The 21,332-nt window shown below is 43.1% G+C and overlaps 1 protein-coding gene across 1 annotated transcript in view; it reads right to left on the bottom strand.

Annotated features, from left to right (window-relative positions):
* The window catches only part of LOC307054208 (putative ATP-dependent RNA helicase DDX60), a gene marked incomplete at its 5' end in the record, with an annotated part of 72,175 nt that overhangs the window by 26,410 nt on the left and 24,433 nt on the right, over window positions 1-21,332 (bottom strand). Inside the window, 10 exons of the mRNA XM_079705800.1 lie at window positions 2,909-3,067; window positions 5,226-5,350; window positions 6,402-6,530; window positions 7,080-7,184; window positions 12,125-12,234; window positions 12,329-12,471; window positions 13,533-13,648; window positions 17,008-17,103; window positions 18,209-18,328; window positions 20,588-20,737. Of these exons, the coding sequence (XP_079561926.1) occupies window positions 2,909-3,067; window positions 5,226-5,350; window positions 6,402-6,530; window positions 7,080-7,184; window positions 12,125-12,234; window positions 12,329-12,471; window positions 13,533-13,648; window positions 17,008-17,103; window positions 18,209-18,328; window positions 20,588-20,737 (1,253 nt within the window). The remainder of the gene's footprint in view (window positions 1-2,908; window positions 3,068-5,225; window positions 5,351-6,401; window positions 6,531-7,079; window positions 7,185-12,124; window positions 12,235-12,328; window positions 12,472-13,532; window positions 13,649-17,007; window positions 17,104-18,208; window positions 18,329-20,587; window positions 20,738-21,332) is intronic.

Raw genomic sequence — 21,332 nt, 5'->3', positions numbered from 1 at the left:
CAGAGAGCTGAGGTGCAGATCACAGGAATGATTCCAGTGAGCCCAGACTTTGCATCTTCCCATACACAGAAAAGCGCTAAACTCCTTAACTTGAGATTTCTGGTTTTCTTTAATGAACAGTCATCTTTTGATGTTCCGACCACCTGGTCTTTGTTGCAAAAACTCCTCTACATCCTGGCTCCCCCCTTACCTCTTGGGAGCAGCCCCTCGGAGCTGTCTGAGAGGCTGCCTCCCAGGCTTAAGTCCTCAGAAAGTCTGCCAAATGAAACCTAATTCTCAACTTTTAGGTTGTGCTTTTTTTTTCAGTCGACACTCTCGCCTTTGCACATAAGACAGTTCCTAATGTGAGAATATGTGCTGACCAGTGTCCCGTCTAACTCCATTTCAGGGGTGAGAAATACAGACCAAGCAGTAGACGCACCACCAACTCACTTCCTGTGACATTCCCTTCACCTCCAGGGGCAATGCCGGGACCAGCACAGGCAGAGGGCTAACGGACGCCCCCTTACTGTTGTCTAAGGATTTCTAAGTTTTAAACTGAGGTACCAAACTTCCAAATAACATACACCCTCCTCCTACCCTGACAAATAGAGCTCCGTAACCACCTGGAATCTGAAGGGTGAGAGTGAGCTCCAGAGGGACATCTCCTGAGCTGCACCAACTCCTAATTTTAAGGGAACGGCTGCAAATGGGGAGGCCGGCGTGGGGTTCTCTGAAGCACGGGGCCCAGGGCAAGGGTCCCAACACCCTCAGTGTAACAGTGCTGAACGAGGCAGGAAAATGCTGACTGAAAGAAAATGCACAACCTAAAAGTTGAGAAATATGTTCTATTCGGTGGACATTCTTAGGACTTCAAGCCCAGGAGACAGCATCTCAAATAACTCCAAGAGACTGCTCCGCGGAGGTTAGGCAGGGCGGGTGTGTGTGTGTGTGTGTGTGTGTGCAGGGAGCCAGGAAGCACAAAAGTTTTGCAACAAAGACCAGGTGGTTGGAACATCAAAGGATTACTGCTAATTAAAGAAAACCAGACACCTCCAGTTAAGGAATTTAGGGCTTTTCTGTGTATGGGAAGATGAAAAGTCTGGGCTCACTGGAATCATTCCTTTGATCTGCACCTCAGCTCTCTGGGGCCAGTGTCCTGTGCTTTCCCATCCTGACTCCCCTCAGGGTGCACTGCCGGGGAAAGTGGTGGCTTGATGGCTGCAATATCCTTTGTTTACCGATATGACAGCAGCATTCTTAGTTCACGAAAACATTCATCTTATTTTTAAAGCTTGACTTGTTGGTCACTAATGCAACTTGACATAGTGACTGCCAGTGTCCTGAAGAAAAGCTGTCTAAGGACTAATGATTGAAAAGGCTGAGACCTACCATCACTTCCAGGGAAACAGCACAAAAGGCAGAAGGAAGATGCACAGAAGTGTCAGCAGGAAATCCTGACTTGCTCCAGAATGTGAAAAATCTGAGCCCGAGAAGCTCTAAAAGCTGTTTCAACTTTCAGGGAAGTAACTACCAATCATTGCAAGATATTTATGGACCAGCTGTGACCTGCCAAGCAATGTGTTAAGACTGTGTAAGCAGCTCTTTACAGGAAACCGCCCTCAGCAGGAAGCCCCTTTCCTTGTCACTTTAGCAGAGCTGTATTGTGACTTTTCACCAGGCATCCCGTGCCTTACTCATCTCCAGCCCAAGCACAGCTTTCAAGTCTTTTGATCACGCAATACTTTGCCCAACTTATCGGTTCGTTCTGTAGATCAAAGAAGGAGGAGAGAAAAGTCAGTAATTAACAGGTGACTAGATCTCTTCCCAGGCTTCCCCTTCAGTAATCTCCTGAACAAACTGCGTGATCAAGAGAACACCTAGAGGAAGATGACGAGGATTCCACAAGCCTGCACACAGTGGGGGACGGCGATGACCCTGACCCCCCATCTCAGTGATTAAGTGAGATTACTCTCCTCCTTCCCTTTAAAACTTCCATGGCCGAACAGAATCTCAGAGGTGGTTCTGGGGGGACACTGAGTCCACCATCTCCCCACGTTGCCAGCATCCTGATTAAAGGAACCTTTCCTTTCTGCTGACATCTGTGAGTATGTAATCGGGTCCAGCGAGAAGCAGGACCCGAGTCATTTGATAACAACTGGATATATTAATAAAAACAGGAAAACGCACGGTCCCTGCTGTGAGAGAGCTTAACAATTTAGGAAAAAGACAGCAACACATCATAATCGACCTACTAAATACTGCAGCGCAGCAAGAGCCCGGGAGAAAGGGCACTAAATCTAAGTGGGGCATGAGGGCAAGCTTCAGAGAGGGACAGTGAACTCACGAGCAGAAGCTCTGGGGGCTAGCGGGAAGGAGGGACCTCAAGGCAGAAGGGCCATGTCACGGGAAAGCTCAGGAGGATGTGTCACACAGGGAGAAGAGTAAATATTGAGTGTTGTCAGATGACAGTAGAAGGACGTGATCTGGAAAAGTGAGGGCAAAACTCCAAACGTGGTGGTCCACCAACAATGGCCCAGGAGAAGGAACAGTGAGTGTGGGTAAGTTAATCGATGAGAATGTCAGCAGAGCGGTGGCAGCTACACTGCAGGGTGGGGAGCCTCGAGCTCCCAAGTCCAAGAAGAAGACCGCTGTGATCGCCCGAGGAAGACGCGGGCCCGTCTAGACCAGGCTGCCACTGAGGATGGGAGGGTGGGAGGAAGGGAAGACGCATCTCAGACCCAGAGTCATCAGAATTAGACACCGAGAACAAGGCAGGAGCCAGGAGCACACACAGTTCTCCGAAGCACAGAACTGGCCTGCAAATAAGGGACAGCTAGGATGTCTGTGTAGCCCAGTGTACATTCTTGTTGGGACTTGTGACATATTTCAGCCTTCCAACCACCAGTGTGTTGAGTCACATACTCACATTGTCTTCTGTGCCTCAAGGGATTTTCTAACTTTTCGAAGTTTGTTCTCCAAGTCATAGGTCTCCTTATCAGCCTTGAGGGGCCTTCTGCTCTGTTGCTTTATCTCTAGGAACCTTTTCACACTTCTAGCGCTTCTCTCTACAGACCCTAAGTTAAATCTGGAAACAAAGGAAAAGAATGCTTGCCTTGAGAGTAATGTGATAAATACAATTCAATCATCTAGCCATCCACTGCTGTCATCCTGACACACAGCTGTTGAGTTTTTAATCTCCACTTTTATGAGCTTCATCCTGAACAGGCACACAAGGTGTTCTGGCTCGGCAGACCCATCATTAACTGCCTTACAGGAAACAAGAAGTCTCCTCCTGGGGCAATGCCAAGCAGAGCCCCCAGAGATTTCTCCTGGAAGAGGGGTCAGGCACCCCACAGGCAAGGAACAGAAAACAGTGGATTTTCTCTATTTACAGAAGAGAGATGTACCTCCTCCCCCTCTTAAGAGGTGAGAAAAAAATTTTTTACTCCTGTTTATTTATTTTTATTGTTATTGTAGTTGTTCTTGTGTCTAATTCCACTGCTCTTTAGGTCTGTCTTGTAACAGAATCAAAGATGCTTAGTATTAGATAAATATATGTAAGTCCAGATATTTTTTTTTCCGAAGTATAGTTGATTTACAATATCATGTTAGTTTCAGTTGTACAACATGGTAATTCAGTATTTTTGAAAACTCTATTCCATTTGGGTTATTACAGGATCAGGGCTATCATCCCCGGTGCTGTACAGTAGGTCCTTGCTGCCCATCTAACATATGGTAGCTTGCATCTGTTAACCCCAAACCCCTAATTTGTCCCTCCCCACTTTTCCTCTTCCCTTTGGTAATCGTAAGTTTGTTTTCTATGTCTGTGTGACTGTTTCTGTTTTACTTATACATTCATTTGTATTATTTTTTAGACTCCACATATAAGTGATAGCATACAGTATTTGTCTTTCTCTGTCTGACTTATTTCACTAGAGAATATTATGGTTAGTGAAATAAGTCAGATTTCTTGACGGCCAAATCTTTTGTGAATTTTAGTGCCTCCTTTGCTTTTCTCTGTGTTTTTTTGTTTTCAGTTTTACTGCGACATAATTGACATATAACACTGTATACGTTTAAGTTATACAAAACATGACAAGTTGATAAAGGTATACATAGCAAAATGATGACATAATAAGGTTAGTTCACAAAACCACCACCTTCCAAAGTTACCTTTTTTTCCTTTTGTGGTGAGAACATTTAAAATCTACTCTTAGCCACTTTCAAGTATGCAATACAGTATTGTTACCTGTAGTCACCATGATGGAATTAGATCCTCAGGACTTATTCATTACATAACTGGAAGTCTGTACCTTTGACCAGCATCTCTCCCTTTCTCTCACCCCCATGTCCCTGGCAACCACTAATCTACTCTCTGTTTCTATGAGTAAGGCTTTTTCAGATTCCACATACAAGTGAGATCGTACAGTAAAATTTTGCTCTTTTAGGCAGGATGGAGAGAATTGGGGGTTTTCATCCTAACTTCTTGGATTGTGACTATTTCTTTCTAGAGACCAGGTAAACCCAGGGGTTACTGGCCTCTACAATACAGAAATGTCTCCAGAGTCTGGGCTTTATACTTTTTGAAATGGAAATACCTAGGGACATATGGTCCAGACTTCCTGGCACCTTGGGACTTAAACTAGCATATTATAAGGCTACTTTATTTTTTATTTTTATTTTTTTTTTTTTTGCGGTACGCAGGCCTCTCACTGTTGTGGCCTCTCCCGTTGCAGAGCACAGGCTCTGGACGCGCAGGCTCAGCGGCCATGGCTCACGAGCCTGGCCGCTCCGCGGCATGTGGGATCCTCCCAGACCGGGGCACGAACCCGTGTCCCCTGCATCGGCAGGCGGACTCTCAACCACTGCGCCACCAGGGAAGCCCTACTTTAATTTTATGTGGGGTAATTGTGTGCATAAACATTCTATCTCTTTTGTAAAAAACCTAGGTATTGACTGAAACTTAACAAGACCTAATTAAAAATACACTAGTTTATAGTAAAAGGAGAAGAAATGGAGAAGGAAAACCAAATAAAGAAGATGATATGTAATAGCACAAGTAAAATTATTTTTGTAAGAACTAAACTACAAAGGTGTAGTTTTAAATATGCACTCTAATAACAAAAGGGCACCAAAAATCGTACTGAACACTATTTTACAAGGGTCAAGTTTGTGTAACTTCCCGCTACTTAAAAGAATGCATCTAATACAAATTACAACCAAAAACAAATTAAATGACTTACAAAAAAAACAGTGCAGGTAACTTCTCCATTTGCCATAGCTTTTCAACAAGACGTGGAAACGTAACGGCCATGTTTTTTGAACTAACAACCGAAAGAGGACGAAGATTCCTCAGGACCATTCTGGCCTGTGGCAGTGAAAAGAAAATTATTGTAAGTTCTGCATAATGAAGACATGAATTCCTGCTTCTGGCTAAAACATTTTCATAGTTATCTAATCTATATTTCTGTGGTTCTTTATTAGACAATGTAACAAAAACAAAAATAATGAAAGTATAAGATAAAACATTGCAAAAGAACCATCAGAGAAATATATAAATCAATATTTATATATCATATATGAGAGAACAAAAAGATAAACAGTAATACCCATGTGCGTGCACGCATGCAATTTAACATGCAATTTTTTAAGGCAACACAAATCAGTCAGGAAGAGGATTATTTGGTAAATGATGCTGGTTCCACTACATGGCAGGAGGTGGGATAAGTCAGTTTCTCTCTACATAATGTAACATATATATACATGATATAAGTTTCTATATCATGTATCACTTACAAATACATTTTATAGGTTTTTCTTGACAAAAGAAGTGGAATAAAATATAATTATATAGGAGCAGGAGGTAAGTTAAAATAGAATGGGAAAAACTCACCTGAGAAAACTCTATATGTCACAACCCAAAAATCAGAAACCTTAATATGTGACAACAGAGCAAACTCCAAAATAAAAAGACCAGCAACTTACTTAAAACAACTATGCATAACTCATAGGACCCTGGACTAAGGTTGTAATACAAAAATCGTTCCTACAAATTAAAATAAAAATCATAAAAGGAAATAAAACTTTCCAGATGAAGAAGAGATAAAGGGACGAAAAGCTCTTCTCAGCTGCTGTCACTGTGATTCCATCCCGAGCACCATGACCAGGCAAGGGCCCCTCTGTCCTCAGCCGTCAGAACGTGGAGCGCACGTCAGGGGAGGGACGGAGGACAGGACACAGACACAGGTCCTTTCTCTCTCTCTAGTCTATCTGAGAATCACTGGACTTCATGCTCAACTGAAAATCCTACAGTGGAAGTTGAAGGTTAAAAAAAGCCAGAAAATAGTAATGACTGCACAGCACATCTCAAGGGAACAAGGACACAGAGGTGCTTCACCCAAAGCACGTGTGATAATTACCTCCTGGACGTGACCGCTCTTCACCCAGCCTGTCAGTTCTGCCTTTAAGCTCTCTCCATACTTTCTAGCGTCCATCTTTCGAATGACTATTTTATTCTTAAAATGAATGAATTCCTCCGGACACAGCTCCTTGAAAAGCAATACCACAAAATTCAATGAAATCATGCAAGAAAATCCAAAAGTGTTTCTCAGCAATATGTCTCATTAACAGAATTACAAACGTCTTGAGAGTAGAGGTTGAACTTCTATCTCCCCATCATTTCTGGTGTGTAAACCTAATAGGATGGTGAACTCTTAAGGCAGAATGTGCAGCAAAACCAAACAGGAGACGAACAAAGATGGACAGAGAGAAGGGAGGGGCGTGAGAGGAGAGAAAGGCAGGAACAGAAACCCAGGACCCTGCGCATAGGAGGGGAGATGAAAGGATTGTCCTATCACAGAAAGTGAAAGAGGAAAAGCGCGCTCAGGAGTTCAGGGGCATTCCGCCCAATTACAGGAGAACACAGACCGTCAGGAGGAAAGCTGTCAAGAGAAGGGGCAACCTTATTTTGGAAAGAGTGCACAGGTAACTTTCAAAGATCAGATGCAAGTGATCAGAAAGAGTGAGAGCTTGTCTTTGTGAACAGCAGCTACCATCCACTTCAATCAATTCAAAATAATGGCAGAATTACTATTTACCTGAGCCCTGGGCCAACTTTCCCAGAATTCAAACATGGTATCATAAAGCTGGATCATTTCTCGAGGTGAAAGGGTAAGATCAGAAGGGAATCCGAACTTTTCAATCTATGTATAAAATAAAATTGAAAAATTTAATATTCCTTCTATTCCATCTGACGTTCCATCCTCTGCCTCAGAATCACTCATTATCATCAACCCAAAGACACTGAAAACAGCACTGATCTAACATGCTCAATAATGGCTCAGCGCAAACAAAATACTAACTAAGAGTGTCCCTGATTTACTAAGAAAGGAAAAAACTCAAAAGCCCACCAAAAGGTTTTTGTATTTCCTAAGACCTTTCAGCTGAGCCAATTCTCTTATGAGGGCTGGGAGGCTCAAAGATCTGTGGACTCAGTTTAGACAAGAACACACAGCCTCCACCCTGTACCTGGAAGTGGAACTGATTTAATTATGAATATGATTCCTGGCTTTTGAGCACCAAGCCAGGCTAAAAGGGGCAAATCTGATTTTCTCCAGTCCTATGATAACTTGAAGGTCACCTTCACGACACTCAAGGAAACTTCTCCCCAGGTTACTGACTTGGTTCTGCTAAGCCTTCTGGATATCCACGTCATTATTTTTCCACAAATATTTTTAAATATAAATTAAAAATTCCTGTTCTCCAAAAGCCTGTACTGCAGTAAATGTTACTGGATTCAACCACTGTTGCTAAGAATCCACTGCCTGTGAAGCTATGATCCCTGAGACGCTGGCAGGTTTTCTTCAAAAGAAAAGTTGGGGACAGGGGGGGTTTATTCTAGGAATAGGCTTCCTCAAGGGTTCTCACTGGAAACGTTAAATCTCCAAGAAGGGGCTACAGTATCCAGATTTCTCCAAAATTATTTGACAATAGGGAACTTGTTTTAGTAAACAGCTGCTAAGTTATGAAACTCAGGTTTGGAAGTTCTGGGCTAAAAAAAGCCACCCCAAACAATACAGCTGAAAAAACTTGTTTGGTACGATGGAATGTGCAATCAAGTTTGAATCAGAAGATCTAGTTCTAATTCTACCTCTAAATGCTAGTTCCTCATCTAAAATAAAGGATCAAAATATCTGTCCTGCCACCTTACAGACTGTGCTAAAAGCAAACAAGATAAATACATCAGTACAGGTTTTTTAAAACTTTTTAAACTAGTAGAGAAATAAGTCTTGAAGAGCTAATGCCCAGTATGGTAATTACAGAAAACGAAGCTGTATTATGAACACCAAACATGCTAAGAGACTAGATCTTAATTGTCCCACCACAGAAAAGGGATGAGGGGCTTCCCTGGTGGCTCAGTGGTTAAGAATATGCCTGTCACTGCAGGGGCCATGGGTTCTATCCCTGGTCCGAGAAGATGACACATACCACGGAGCAACTAAGCCCATGCGCCACAACTAATGAGCCTGCGCTCTAGAGCCTGCGAGCCACAACTACTGAGCCCGTACACCACAATTACTGAGCCCACATGCCTAGAGCCTGTGCTCCGGAACAAGAGAAGCCACTGCAATGAAAAGCCTGCACACCGCAACGAACAGTAGCCCACGCTCGCCATGACTAGAGAAAGCCTGCGTGCAGCAACGAAGGCTCAATGTAGCCAAAAATAAATAAATAAATTTTTTAAAATAATAAAAAGTAAAAGATGTTAAAGAAAAAAAAAGAAGGGATGAGGACTCAGACTTGACACAGGTGGCAGACACACTGCAAAATAAATGTATCAAATCAACATGCTGCACCCCTTAAACTTATACAAGGTTTTATGTCAAACGTATTTCAATTAAAATAATCAACCAGGCTTTGAATGAGGCTTGTAAAAATCTATAGGATGCAGGTGATTTCCTGGAATCACTGTTTAGCATCTCAGTCTGGTGAACTAACTGAACAGAAAAAACTACATTTTGCCAAATAGTACGTGAATATGTTATTTTGGAATGTTAGCATTTTCTTCTCTTATTATTACTACTTAAAAGTGGCAACTTATTTTGCCTAAATAAAATAAAATAAACCAAGAACTATCATAATTTTTAAGACACAAATCTTCTGTTTTGGTCACGAAAATTCTTATGATTTCTTAAGGCTTTTAAGCTTTTTAAAAAGTCTGCGTGTCCTTATTTCTACCATGGAGGGCAATTCTGCCTTTGCCGCAGATTTGTTGTCAGAATTAAATTACATAATACATGGCATCGGCCTAGTAAACTGCCTGGCACGTGATCGATGCCTCAACTGTCGCTGTGACTGATGAATGACCAACCTACAGGTCTTAATGTTTTTAATCAATTTCACGACTCCGTAGCTAAAAGCCGGGCATTCCCTTCAGTTGGTCTTCACTATACGTACGATAACTTACGAGCTGGTAAAAAACTGAGCCAGCCCAGGTGTAAAAGGAAGAGACATAAAAGGTCACAGATTCACACTGTCCTTCATTTATGTACACACAGCATTACCCACGATGTTGTTTGGGCAAATCACATCGTCCCCAGCCTCGCAGGTGATGGAAGCATTGCTCCATGTGCAGGCGAAAAAGACCAGTGGCTCGGCTCTTCCCACACTTGCCGGGGCTGACACCGTCATCCTACCCCACCCCCGGCAGCCTGCAGCTGTCCCTGGGGGGCCGGATAACTCTCCACTCCGCCAGAAACGAGCCTCAGGTGAAGGTGGGCACTCCCTCAGCTCACTCATCCTGCCCGCCTCCCTTCTGGGACCACCCGTGTGACAGAGCTACAGAGCGGACGCCCAAGGGGGATGGCCCTTCTCTTTACGTTGACGCAGCTCGTTACGCTTGTCCACGCCACCCACTCTCACACATCAATCTGAGGTCTGCTACACAAGATCAGGAAGCATCTCTTTGTTCAGAAAGGCCGACTTGCTTTTTATCACTGACGCTTTAGGAAACATCCCATACACACAGCTGCCAAGATACATATTTAACACTGTCCAAGCCCCATTCCTATTGCCAACATCTGGGAGCCTGAAGGAGACTCATGCAGCAGCTTGACGTTTGCAGAGGTCACATGGGGTTAGAGGAGCCGGAGCAGCTTCCCAGTTGTTCCAGTAATAGGTACTGAGATAGAGGAAAGGCACGTGGACCAAAATGCCTGCGCCTCGCCGAGTCCTCCCAACCACCGTGCTCACTGCTGTTTAAAGACTACCTGCCCTGAACCATCCAAACACAACAAATGACTGTGAAAATACTACGCTACTTAAAAACGCCAGGAAATAACATGGAAAGAGAAGAGAAAAGGAGAGAAAGACAGAGAAAGGAGTCTTGTTATCAATTTGTGGGTTATCATCACTATTCTAGTTTGGGGATGTGAGTTAGGTCACAGGAATTTTGCCCACATTTTAGTTTTCTTTAGAGTGTAGATAGAGCCACTGCCACACAAAAGAGAAAGTTCCATAATAAAATCCTGTTGGAAAACTACCATCGCTAGGATTCATTCCGTTGCTTTTAGAAGCTACTGCATCACAGCCCGAAGGCTATAAAGTGATTCTCACTCCCTCCCTCACCCAGGCATTTGTCCACCAGATTGTTCAGAATACAGTGATAAGACTGCAGGCTCTGGGATCGGTCTATCTGAGACTGCATCCCAGCCCCACCCCTTCCTCAGGGGTCCAAGTTCTCTCTGCCCCACCTTCCTCACTTGCCAAATGGGAATATCAATACAGCATGTATCCTAAAATTGTTGTGATGGTTAAAAGAGACAAAATACGTAAAATTCTTAGAACCCAAAGTAAGTGCTCCATTTGGGTTGGCTATATTTGTGTCATATACATTTTAATTTTATATACATAGCAGTTAGTTACAAACTACAAGGACATAAAATCTGTCTTCAAGGACTTAGTCTAGTAAGAAGACAAGCACGTAAAGAACTTCAGCAGCAAGCTGACCATAACTGTTGTCATACAAGAAAAATATAGACAAGGTGCTATGGAGAGAAGATTCCATCGAGCTAAGGAAGTCACAGAGGATTCTGAAGAGGTTTCCCATTAGAAGAATCATCAAAGATGAACAGAGTCTGGACAGTGGGCACTTTGCATCTGTGCTGAAACACTCTAGTTTATATATAAATCATGAGGGCTTCCAGGTAAAATCCATCAAGTGGATGAACAGAAAGGACTCGGGGCCAGTTCCTAGAAGACCTGGGAAGCCTAGCTAAGGAGCTGTGCCTTTTGCCGGTTCCAAAGAAAAGCCATTAGAGGCTCGGCAGGATCAGAATTACCCTTACTAATTATTTATCTGAATTAGCTTTCTGATCCAGATGATTACTTAGGCAGAACATCGAACTACTCCCTGTGACATCAAATATTTTAAACAAAGAAAACTCTATGTGGCTTAAAAACTGTCCATTTAGAAGGCTCATCTGACAACAGAATTTAGAGTATATTTAACTTATCCAGTCTTGGAAGGAAGACAAACTATTGCTTAATTATCACTTTGAGAGGCAACCAGAGCTTTAATGGGCCATTCCTGAAAATAGAAGGAAAAAGGAAAAATAATATGCAAGAAAAATTAAGAAATCTTCCCCCACTCAAACCCCAGTGCGCCAAATGAGGTCCCCTTAAGACCTCCACCTTACTGATTCACTACCAAAAAGTCATGTGATTGCTATGCTAGTGAAAAGCGTCTTTTCCTTGTTTGACCTAATTCACAGCAATCAGATTCTCACACGTACAAGGTACTGTCCACACACAGTTGTAGCTGCATCAAGAGAAGAGTTAGTGTCCTCGAAGGTGGACAGATGGGACACAGGTGCTGAGAAGAAGGAAAATGGGCAAAGAATAAAGAAAATCGACCCAAAAAAACTTCAGGTTAAGATGTCCAGTCATTCTTAAGCTTTGCAGATGGAGACAACACTGAGGAGCAGATGAAAACTATGCATTCTTGTTACTCTTAAAACTCAGGTTCAATATCTGTTACAGAGCATCGATTCTGTAATTCTGATGAGCGTCGCCCAGGCAGCTTTGCAATATGATACAAACCACCGATGTGGCTCAGAACAAACATGGCGAAAGCATTACTCACATGGTCCGTGGTCAGCGCAGCGCATGGGTGAAAATGGTCAAAGGAAATGTCATGATTGTTTACTGAACATATGTGCTTCTCTAAATCATTGTATCTCTCTGCATAGAGCACTGGAAATGAAGAGCAAGGATTTCCAAATGAATGAACACACAATGGTTGGAATAACTTGAAAAGATAAAATTCCTATGAATATGTCAAACATACCAAGTCTCACTTTATACGACTGCTTCATCAGTAAGTAGTCTTGGTGAGAACTGGCACGGCAGCCAGCCTTTCTTGAAGAAGCAGTATTTTTTTCCATCATACTGTCTGTTCGTTTCCAGTACTGTTTTACGGATCGTAGCCACCTTAAAAATTAAAATTACATATTATTTAGGCAGAACATGGAACCACTTCCTGTGAAAGGATTTTAAAGTATTTTAAATAAAGAAAATTTTATGTGCCTTAAAAATTACTTAAGGGAATAGGCCCTGGAGCCAGATGACCTAAGATCGAATCCCAGCGTCCTTACCATGGGCTGAAGCTCTTGGTTGGATCACAAAATCTCTCTGGGCCTCCTTTTCCACATTTAAAATGGAAATAATAATAGCAGTATGGAAAAGACTATCTAACAGTAGTAATGAAAATAATAAATCATAAGGGTTGTTGGCCATTTAAAATAAATTAACGGGCTTCCCTGGTGGCGCAGTGGTTGGGAGTCCGCCTGCCGATGCAGGGGACGCGGGTTCGTGCCCCGGTCCGGGAGGATCCCACATGCCGCGGAGCAGCTGGGCCCGTGAGCCATGGCCGCTGAGCCTGCGTGTCTGGAGCCTGTGCTCCGCGATGGGGGAGGCCACAACAGTGAGAAGCCCGTGTGTCGCAAAAAAAATAAAAAATAAAAAAATAAAATAAATAAAATAAATTAACATATGCAAAGCACTTAGAACGGCACCTGGCAAATAGAAGTCTTTGCTATAATTGCTGTTAGTGGGCAAAAATCTAGCCCAGTGAATAAATAATAGGTGTTTTCAACTAATAAGGCTTCACTATCTTTCTACACATCTACAAAGTGGGACAACATAAGAAATCTCAAGGTCCATGGCAGAGCATGTCATTATACCATTTTAATCTTATTTCTTGGTAAAGGACGAAGAAAAAGAAACATAAATCGATAACTTCTGGTGAACCTTTTTTGAGATATGGGGGAAATTTCCTAGTCAGCTGCAGATCCAGCGGGGAGAACCCCTTTAGAGAGTGTGGCCTTGCTCAGCGCCTGCCAGGAGGGGTGACTCTGTTCCTTGAATATCCAGAGATAAGGTAATAAATGTGCCTGAAAGTTATGAAGCTCTCCAGAACCCAGAGAGAAAGCACGACATTCAGACATTCAAAATACATAAGCATTCTATCTGGACTGGAAGCTAATGCCTACTCGGTGAGATGCTCCGGGTTGCTGATGGTAGCAGAAAGGGCCAGGAAGGGGCAGCGGATCATGACAAGGAGGTGCTCCCAGACTTCTGCTCCAATTTCTCCACCAAGACAGTGGACCTATTAAAGACAAAAATTCTCCATTAAAAATGAGCAGAAGGTCTGAAAAGATAGTTTTCCAAAGAAAACAAACAGATGGCCAACAGGCACATGAAAAGATGCTCAACATCACCAATCTTCGAGAAATGAAAATCAAAAGCATGTGAGATATCACTCGCATCTGTCAGAATGGCCACCATCAAAAAGAACACAAATAACCAGTGTTGGCAAGAATGTGGAGAAAAGAGAACGCTTGTGCACTGTTGGTGGGAATGTAAATTGGTGCAGCCACTGTGGAAAACAGTATGGAGGTTCCTCAAAAAACTAAAAATAGAGTTACCATATGATCCAGCAATTCCACTTCAGGGTATTTATCCAAAGAATACAAAAAGATATAAGCATTCCCCCGTGTTAATTGCAGCACTATGTATAACAGCCAAGATATGAAGCAATCTAAGCGTCCACTGACGGATGAGTGGATAAAGAAATTGTGGTATGTATATGCAGAATGGAATATTATTCAGCCATTAAAAAGGAATGAAACCTTCCCACTTGTGACAACGTGGAAGGACCTCAAGGGCATTATGCTAAGTGAAATAAATCAATAAATCAGACATAAAAAGACAAATAATGATCTCACATGTGAAATCTTAAAAACACACACACACACACACAAAAACAAGCTCAAAGACATAGAGAACAAATAGGTATTTGCAACACGTGGGCATGGGAGAAACGGGTGAACTGCTTTTGTTTGTTTTAGTTTAGTTTAAATAAATTAAATAATTTTTCAGTTGATTTAAAATCAGCGAATGAAAATAAGACAGGGAGGGCTTCCCTGGTGGCGCAGTGGTTGGGGGTCCGCCTGCCAATGCTGGGGACACGGGTTCGTGCCTCGGTCTGGGGGGGATCCCACATGCCATGGAGCGGCTGGGCCCGTGAGCTATGGCCGCTGGGCCTGTGCGTATGGAGCCTGTGCTCCATACGCAGCGGGAGAGGCCACGGCAGTGAGAGGCCCGCGTACCGCAAAAAAAAAAAAAAAAAAAAAAAGAAAAGAAAAGAAGACAGGGAAACTTGAATCATCATACATGGTCTCCAATTACCTTTAATCAACCATGCCAAGTTTACATAAATATTGGCAAATTCAGGCAATAGAAAATCTTGACACAAATTCTTTTAATTCCCATAACCAATCCATCAATAATTCCTCTTTATCTTACTTTCCAAAATGTCTTTCAGATCTAAGCATTTTCTCCATGTCCACGGCCCCCAAGTAAACCACGATACCCTCCTGGCCACCCTCCTAGCTCCCCAGGCCATCCCCTGAATTCTTCACATCACAGCCAACAGGTACGTCTCAAGGATGAATTCCAACAGGCCATGTCCACAATTAAATTTCTTCAATATCTTCCCACTGCATGTGGAACAAAATATAAACTCCTGAACAGGGCGTATATGTTGTGCTGGGGGTAACCGCCCCCCACCTGCCTCTCCAGCTTCATTCAAGCCTCTCTCCCATCCTGCCCTCACTTTTCTCCAGACACACTGAACTTTGCTTTGTTCCTTGACCACAACTTTCCTACCCCGGAGCTTCCACATATATTGCTCCTTCTGCTCTTACCCCCTTTTGAACTTGCAGAGTTCGGCTCAATGTCGCCCCACTGGAAGACTTTCTGACCAGCCACCGCAAAGCCGTCCCCCTGCTGTCTCCCTGCCATCACCGCAGTGGGGTCACACGGATCCATCTCGTCACCATACACACTGACGTGGGCTGCCACCGTCATGGGTAGGCGTAGCTGTCTACCCCCTTTTTCCCAATGATTCTGTGACTTACCCTGGGCATTCCCAGCACCAACAGTGCCTGGCATTGTGGAGACACTCCTTATATATTTGCTGAATTAATGAATGTCCTTTGACCAAATAAAGCAAATGGAACTAGATTTAGGGAAGATTCTCAAATGTGGTCTCCTTTAAACAGATTAAACTATGACACCTGGCAATCAACTGGAAAGAACTTATTATCAGAGCCAGACAATTTAAAAAAAGAAAAAACTTCCCCTGCCCATTTGGCTTTGCCCTAGTCAGATAATACAGCAGTCCGCTGAGTGGTGACCTTAGGCTTCGTACAGATAACACACTTCCTTGGTTCTGCCAGGATAGACATCAGTCTCCAAAGACCGTCAGCTTTACCCTGACATAAAATTGGGGAAACTGAGGTACCCCATGTCACAGCATTTCAAAGCTTTGAGACTAGAGTACAATTCAAGGTTCTCGATTGCAAAGACAAAGCTGTTGGATTTTTTTTTCAATATGAATATTCAAGGCCCTCAGGATGTAGCATATACAGAATGAGCAAAAAAAAAAAAACACAGTAAGTCAGATTCAAACCAATCAAAAGCACAGCTTGCTTGGTAGCTTCAAGCTTACAACAGGAAAAATTAAGTGAAATACAGGCTTATCATCATTTTCCCCTTTAAACTGAAAACCCCTTGGAGCAAAAGAATTCTTTTATAATGCTTTAAGTCTCTTTGAATAAATATTCTTAATTCTGCTGTAAAAACTTTCTCAGTATCCTTCATTTGCTCTATAAATGTCCATCATTTTCCATCCTGCTCTCTCTGTCCAGGGAAACTGACCCACAGAGGCTACTTCAAAAGAGCTCCAATACTCTCTGGTTCCATTGGCTTTGGCCAAAGGAGAGCCTGGGCAAGAGACCTGAAGGGAATGAGGGTGAGGCCTTTGTGCCATTGGCAGCCTTCCTGGCAGGTTACCCTGAGCCAGGTGTGCTCCTCAGCTAAGGCAGCTGCCCCTCGCAAAGCGGCCAGCACACTCAATCTCCCTGTGGGTCTCAGTGACCATATCTTTCCTTGTCCCTTTAGGCTGAGGGGTAACCTCCTGGCCCTGGGCTACTGCACTAACGGCACAGTTCCCCCACCCACACACCTTTGCAAAAAGCTCTTCTTGAATTCTTCCATTTTGCATGTGTCATCTGTTTCCTGCTGGGACCATGACTGACAAGATACTGTACCTAACTGACATCATTGTTATAGCCCCAAACTCTTCACTTTGGAGATCAAAGATCAGATTTTTGGAATCTCTGTCCAGGACAACTTATGCCCTGGTGGTGAGTTCTGCTCCGCTGAAACGGTGGTCACCAAAGACGGGTCCTCTGCCACCCAGAGGTCCGCAGACACAGATACCCTGTCCTGAGCCAGAACAGGAAAACGGAGCCCAAAGACTGGTGTGATTCACAGGGGGAAGCCAGTGTCCTCCGCAACCGAAACTCCACGCAGACGATGAATGCCCCGAAGCAGCAAATGTCTTCAGTGTGGTGCTTATGCAACCAGGAACTCAACCCAGAGAAATAATACCAAACCTACCTCATCAAATATAACATATCTGATCCTTTTCACCCACGCCTGGCGATGCGGAGCTAGCAGCAGAATTTCAAAGCAGGCAGGCACTGTGATAAGTACCTAAAAACAAGAACATTGTGCAAACAAACACTTTTGAGCACTTGCTACACCCAGATGTAGTTCTAAGAATATAAAAGAGAGAGTTAAAACTCCTGAATGGACCTGCTGATTAAGTAGAATATGATATATTCTTTAGAATCTTGTGAAACTACAATTTTTATAGGTCAAAATGGTAAGATATCAGATTTGAAGTTTAAATTCTGATTTATGAGCATTCACGGTAATTACAATAGGAAGAATTCATTGTCGCAGGTTTATTCCTTCAAAATCTGACCCCGAGGTGCAGTTTAGGTTGAAAACCGTTTACTAAAAATGAACAACTATGGAAGTTGGGAGAGGACGGGGCAGAGGAAGAAGGTGGCTTCAGAACACACCTGGTGACGCTTTGGCCCACCTGGCTTGGACTCCGGAGCGCGTGGCAGCTGTCAGTGCTACTCCACACGCAGCCGAAATGGCCAGTGTCTCTGCCCCAGCCCCGCTCAGTCCCAGGGTGCCGAAAGTGGGGCAGCACAGGGGCCGACAGCCGGCCTCTGTCGGACCTCACGCCCCGTCCCTGGGCAGCGGTGCTCTTACAAATGGCGATGTGGATGTCACATCTCACATCTACCATGCAATGTGCTATAGTCATGTTTTCACTTTCTGTTCAGCTGTAACTGTTTTCAGTGAGTTTAATAAGGAGAGAAACTGTCTGATTTACTTAACACCATGAAGTCCATCCATAAATACAACATTTTGAAATTATGATGAGTGTCCTTCCCATCAAGAAAGGTCAAGAAACAGTTATTCTGAATGGAAATCAGTTTGTCAGTTTTTATAACATGGGGTTCTTCAGATCATTTTCGATCCACTTATAAACCAAGATGATGTCAGGAACTATAACTGAAATCTGCAATCAAAAGGTAAGTGTCCTTGAGCAAGATGAGCTCCATTTCTTACTCTCTGGAATATAACACTGTAAATTTTCTCTAAAGCCACTTCATCTTTTATAAATTCAAGAAAATTACTTTTACAAGCCCTTGTCAAGATATTGCATTTCTACTGAAAGAGACTTCTAAGTACTATCATATAATTCGATAACAAATGCATTAATTAGTGTAGGTCCTACCTGAGAGTTTAGAGCCTCATGACGATAGTCCCGTGTAAAAACACCACACAGATTTTCACCGCTTGGCAGATTTTTGTTAAAACGATTCTCAACAGTTGCTGCCACCTGATTGACAAGGGCCTGATTGACAGGGAAAAATATCCATTAATCACATAATAAAGTACAGGGGAAACCTCAGAGAGAGAACGACAGGCACTGTCTAAAAATACGTACTGCTGGGAGGGCAGGAAGCTTCATCACCCCTTTCTCCTACCATCTGCCTAATCCACGGGCTGTCTCTGAGCTCTGTGACTGCGCGTGAACTTCACTTATAACCTCAACCCAATGTAAAATGGGAAAAACCGGCTTCATCAGAGGGAAAAAGCAGGAAATGTTGCCCACACATGACAAACAGCTGATACCTGGGCGACCAAGGCTTAGAAAGAAACCATGCGTCTATGTAGAACGGCCAAGGAGGGCAGTCGAGATGGACGTGTGGTTCTCGTATTTGGGGGCATCCCCAGACCTCTACCTGCGAGTGTACAGGGGACCCACACCACAGACTAGGCAGGTGGTGGCCAGCGGAATCTGAGCGTGTGCAAACCCATACATATCTCTGTATTTCACACTCTATGCCCAAAAAAGTCTCACCTAGATTAAAATGTAAACTTTAAAACATAAGCATAAAGATACTGGAAAGTGGACATTTTCACATATTTTCATGTATTTGAGCACACTCGGAAACACTAAACGGAAATATTGATAGATCTGACTACACAAAGATATTAACAAAATATCATTAATATAACCGCAATATAGCAAAAAGATAAAAGGACAAAAGTATATTGGTTATACTTTACAGAGAAAAAGTAATATACTTATTATACAGACTTCTGGCCAATCAATAAAAAGGCAATCCCCTTCCACTACAAGAAAAAGAAAATGGGCAGATGTCATGAACAAGTAGTTCATGATTAGAGAAATATCGCTGCCCAGAAATCATACGGAAAGGCTCCCCAATCAGTGATCACAGAAATGCAGATTTATCATGAGATGGAAATTTCTACCTAGCAGTATGGCAAACAATGTTTGAAGACCATAGGAATGTTGGAAAAAAATAAGAGGATATATATACTTCCATATACTGTCAGAGGGAATAAAAATGGATTTAAACTTTTAGAAGAGTAATTTAGCTTCTAAAACCTTTAGAAGAGGAATATGTATTGTGTTGAATTACCAATTCCACCTCCAGTAAGCTTAATTTTTCTTGATATATTTTATTAATTTCCTGCTATGAACACTTACTGCTTTCGTAGCCATGAAAAACGAAAAACTACAATCAAAACTAAAGTGCTAATTTCAACTAATCATGTTGATCAGTCTGGTTCTGAGCCTGATCCCAAGTCACTCAACACCACATTTTCCTAGAAACTAAAATGGAGTGAGATCTCATTTTAATCTGTAGAATCAAAGTTATCCCAAGTAAATCTGCCTTTCTTAAAGAGTAATCGCATTAGAAACAAGGCGTTGTAAATGAGGATATGCAAACTTATACTTCCTGTAAATCAGCCTTTCTCCTAAATGACAAAGATCATACTTTCTGTATTTAAGTTTGGCATTAGGTGGTTCCAGCCATAAAAGAAATATGGCAAAACCACCTGGCATGAGAAACACACCAGGCACGGACGCCCAAGAGCAGACAGGATGCATCCCATCAAGGGCAGAGGCAACGTGGGCTTCCTAAAGACCCAACATTGCCCGACAAAGTCGGGATGCTTCTCTCAGTTCGAGCCAAAAGATGAATGACAAGATCACAGGCCCAGACCTCTGCCTCACAGTGCTCTAAGGGAAGTATTACTTTGGCCTCTCAGACTGGAAGGAGAAAATGCAGGTTAGAAACTAAAGTGAGACGCATGGAAACAGAACAGGCTGGTGGTTGGCTAGGGTGGGGCTAAGGGTGGGTAGAACGGGTGAAGAGGGTCAAAAGGTACAAGCTTCCAGTTATAAGATAAATAAGTCTGGGGATGTAACAGTGACTATAGTTAGCAATACGGTATTGTGTACCTGACAGTTTCTAAGACAGTAGATCTTAAACGTTCTCGTCACAAGGAAAACAAAAATGTATAACTATATGAGGTGATTCATGATTCATGTTCACTAGAATTACGGGGGTGATCATTTAACAATACATACAAATATTGGCCATTGTGTTGTACACACGAAACTAACAGATTACATGTCCATTTCATCTCAATAAAAGTGGAAACAAATAAATTGTGAAAAAAAAATAAAGAGAGCTAGATCTACCACATGACTACGTGCATTAAACTAAAAGAGGAGGTTCGGGAGTGAAAGAGAAAATTCAAGTCACTTGAACGACCCCCCAGCCCCCAGACCTACCTTGGTGGGGGCCACGTACACGACCACCCCATCGTCGCCCTCCCGCAGCACCTTCTCCATGCAGTAGTAGGAGGCGTAGGTCTTCCCTGAGGACGTGGGGGCCACTATGACCGCAGACTCATTGTTGTCCACGACGTCCAAGAGCTCTCGCTGCGGGGTTCAGAGCACCGTTGTGTCAGCACCACGAGAAGCATGTTAGCAAAACAAATACCTTAAGACACTTCCAGCATAATTCTCTGAGCCGCAAAGGAGCGGCTGCGAGTTGAAAACACACCAAAAGATACACGGGAACTTGTGAAGAACTCACGGCCTCTCTCAGAAGAGAGAATTGCAGTGCTTTTGAGCGTCTGGAGGTGGGTTTGTGTGGGAAAAACAGAGAGTGTGTCTGAACAAAATATCTTGTCCTTGGGTAGATATTCTTTCTTATTACTTGTCGTTGACTAAGTGCACGACGGCTCTGAGAAATGAAGATCTAAGAGTATGTATTTTTATAAGGGTGAAAAAGTAGCTGAACAGAAAAAAAAAATCAATGATTAATCATTTTACTACTTATCTTGTACTTTCTAAATAGAAGAATGCCAGCCCCTACTTTGGAGGGCATGTGGGACCTTCATTAAAACAGACTCCCAGGGCTTCCCTGGTGGCACAGTGGTTGAGAGTCCGCCTGCTGATGTAGGGGACATGGGTTTGTGCCCTGGTCCGGGAGGATCCCAAAACCGCAGAGCGGCTGGGCCCGTGAGCCATG

The sequence above is a fragment of the Hyperoodon ampullatus genome, assembly GCF_949752795.1.
Source record: "Hyperoodon ampullatus genome assembly, chromosome: 6".
Taxonomy (NCBI): Eukaryota; Metazoa; Chordata; class Mammalia; order Artiodactyla; family Ziphiidae; genus Hyperoodon; species Hyperoodon ampullatus.
This window is presented reverse-complemented; position numbering and strand designations above follow the sequence as displayed.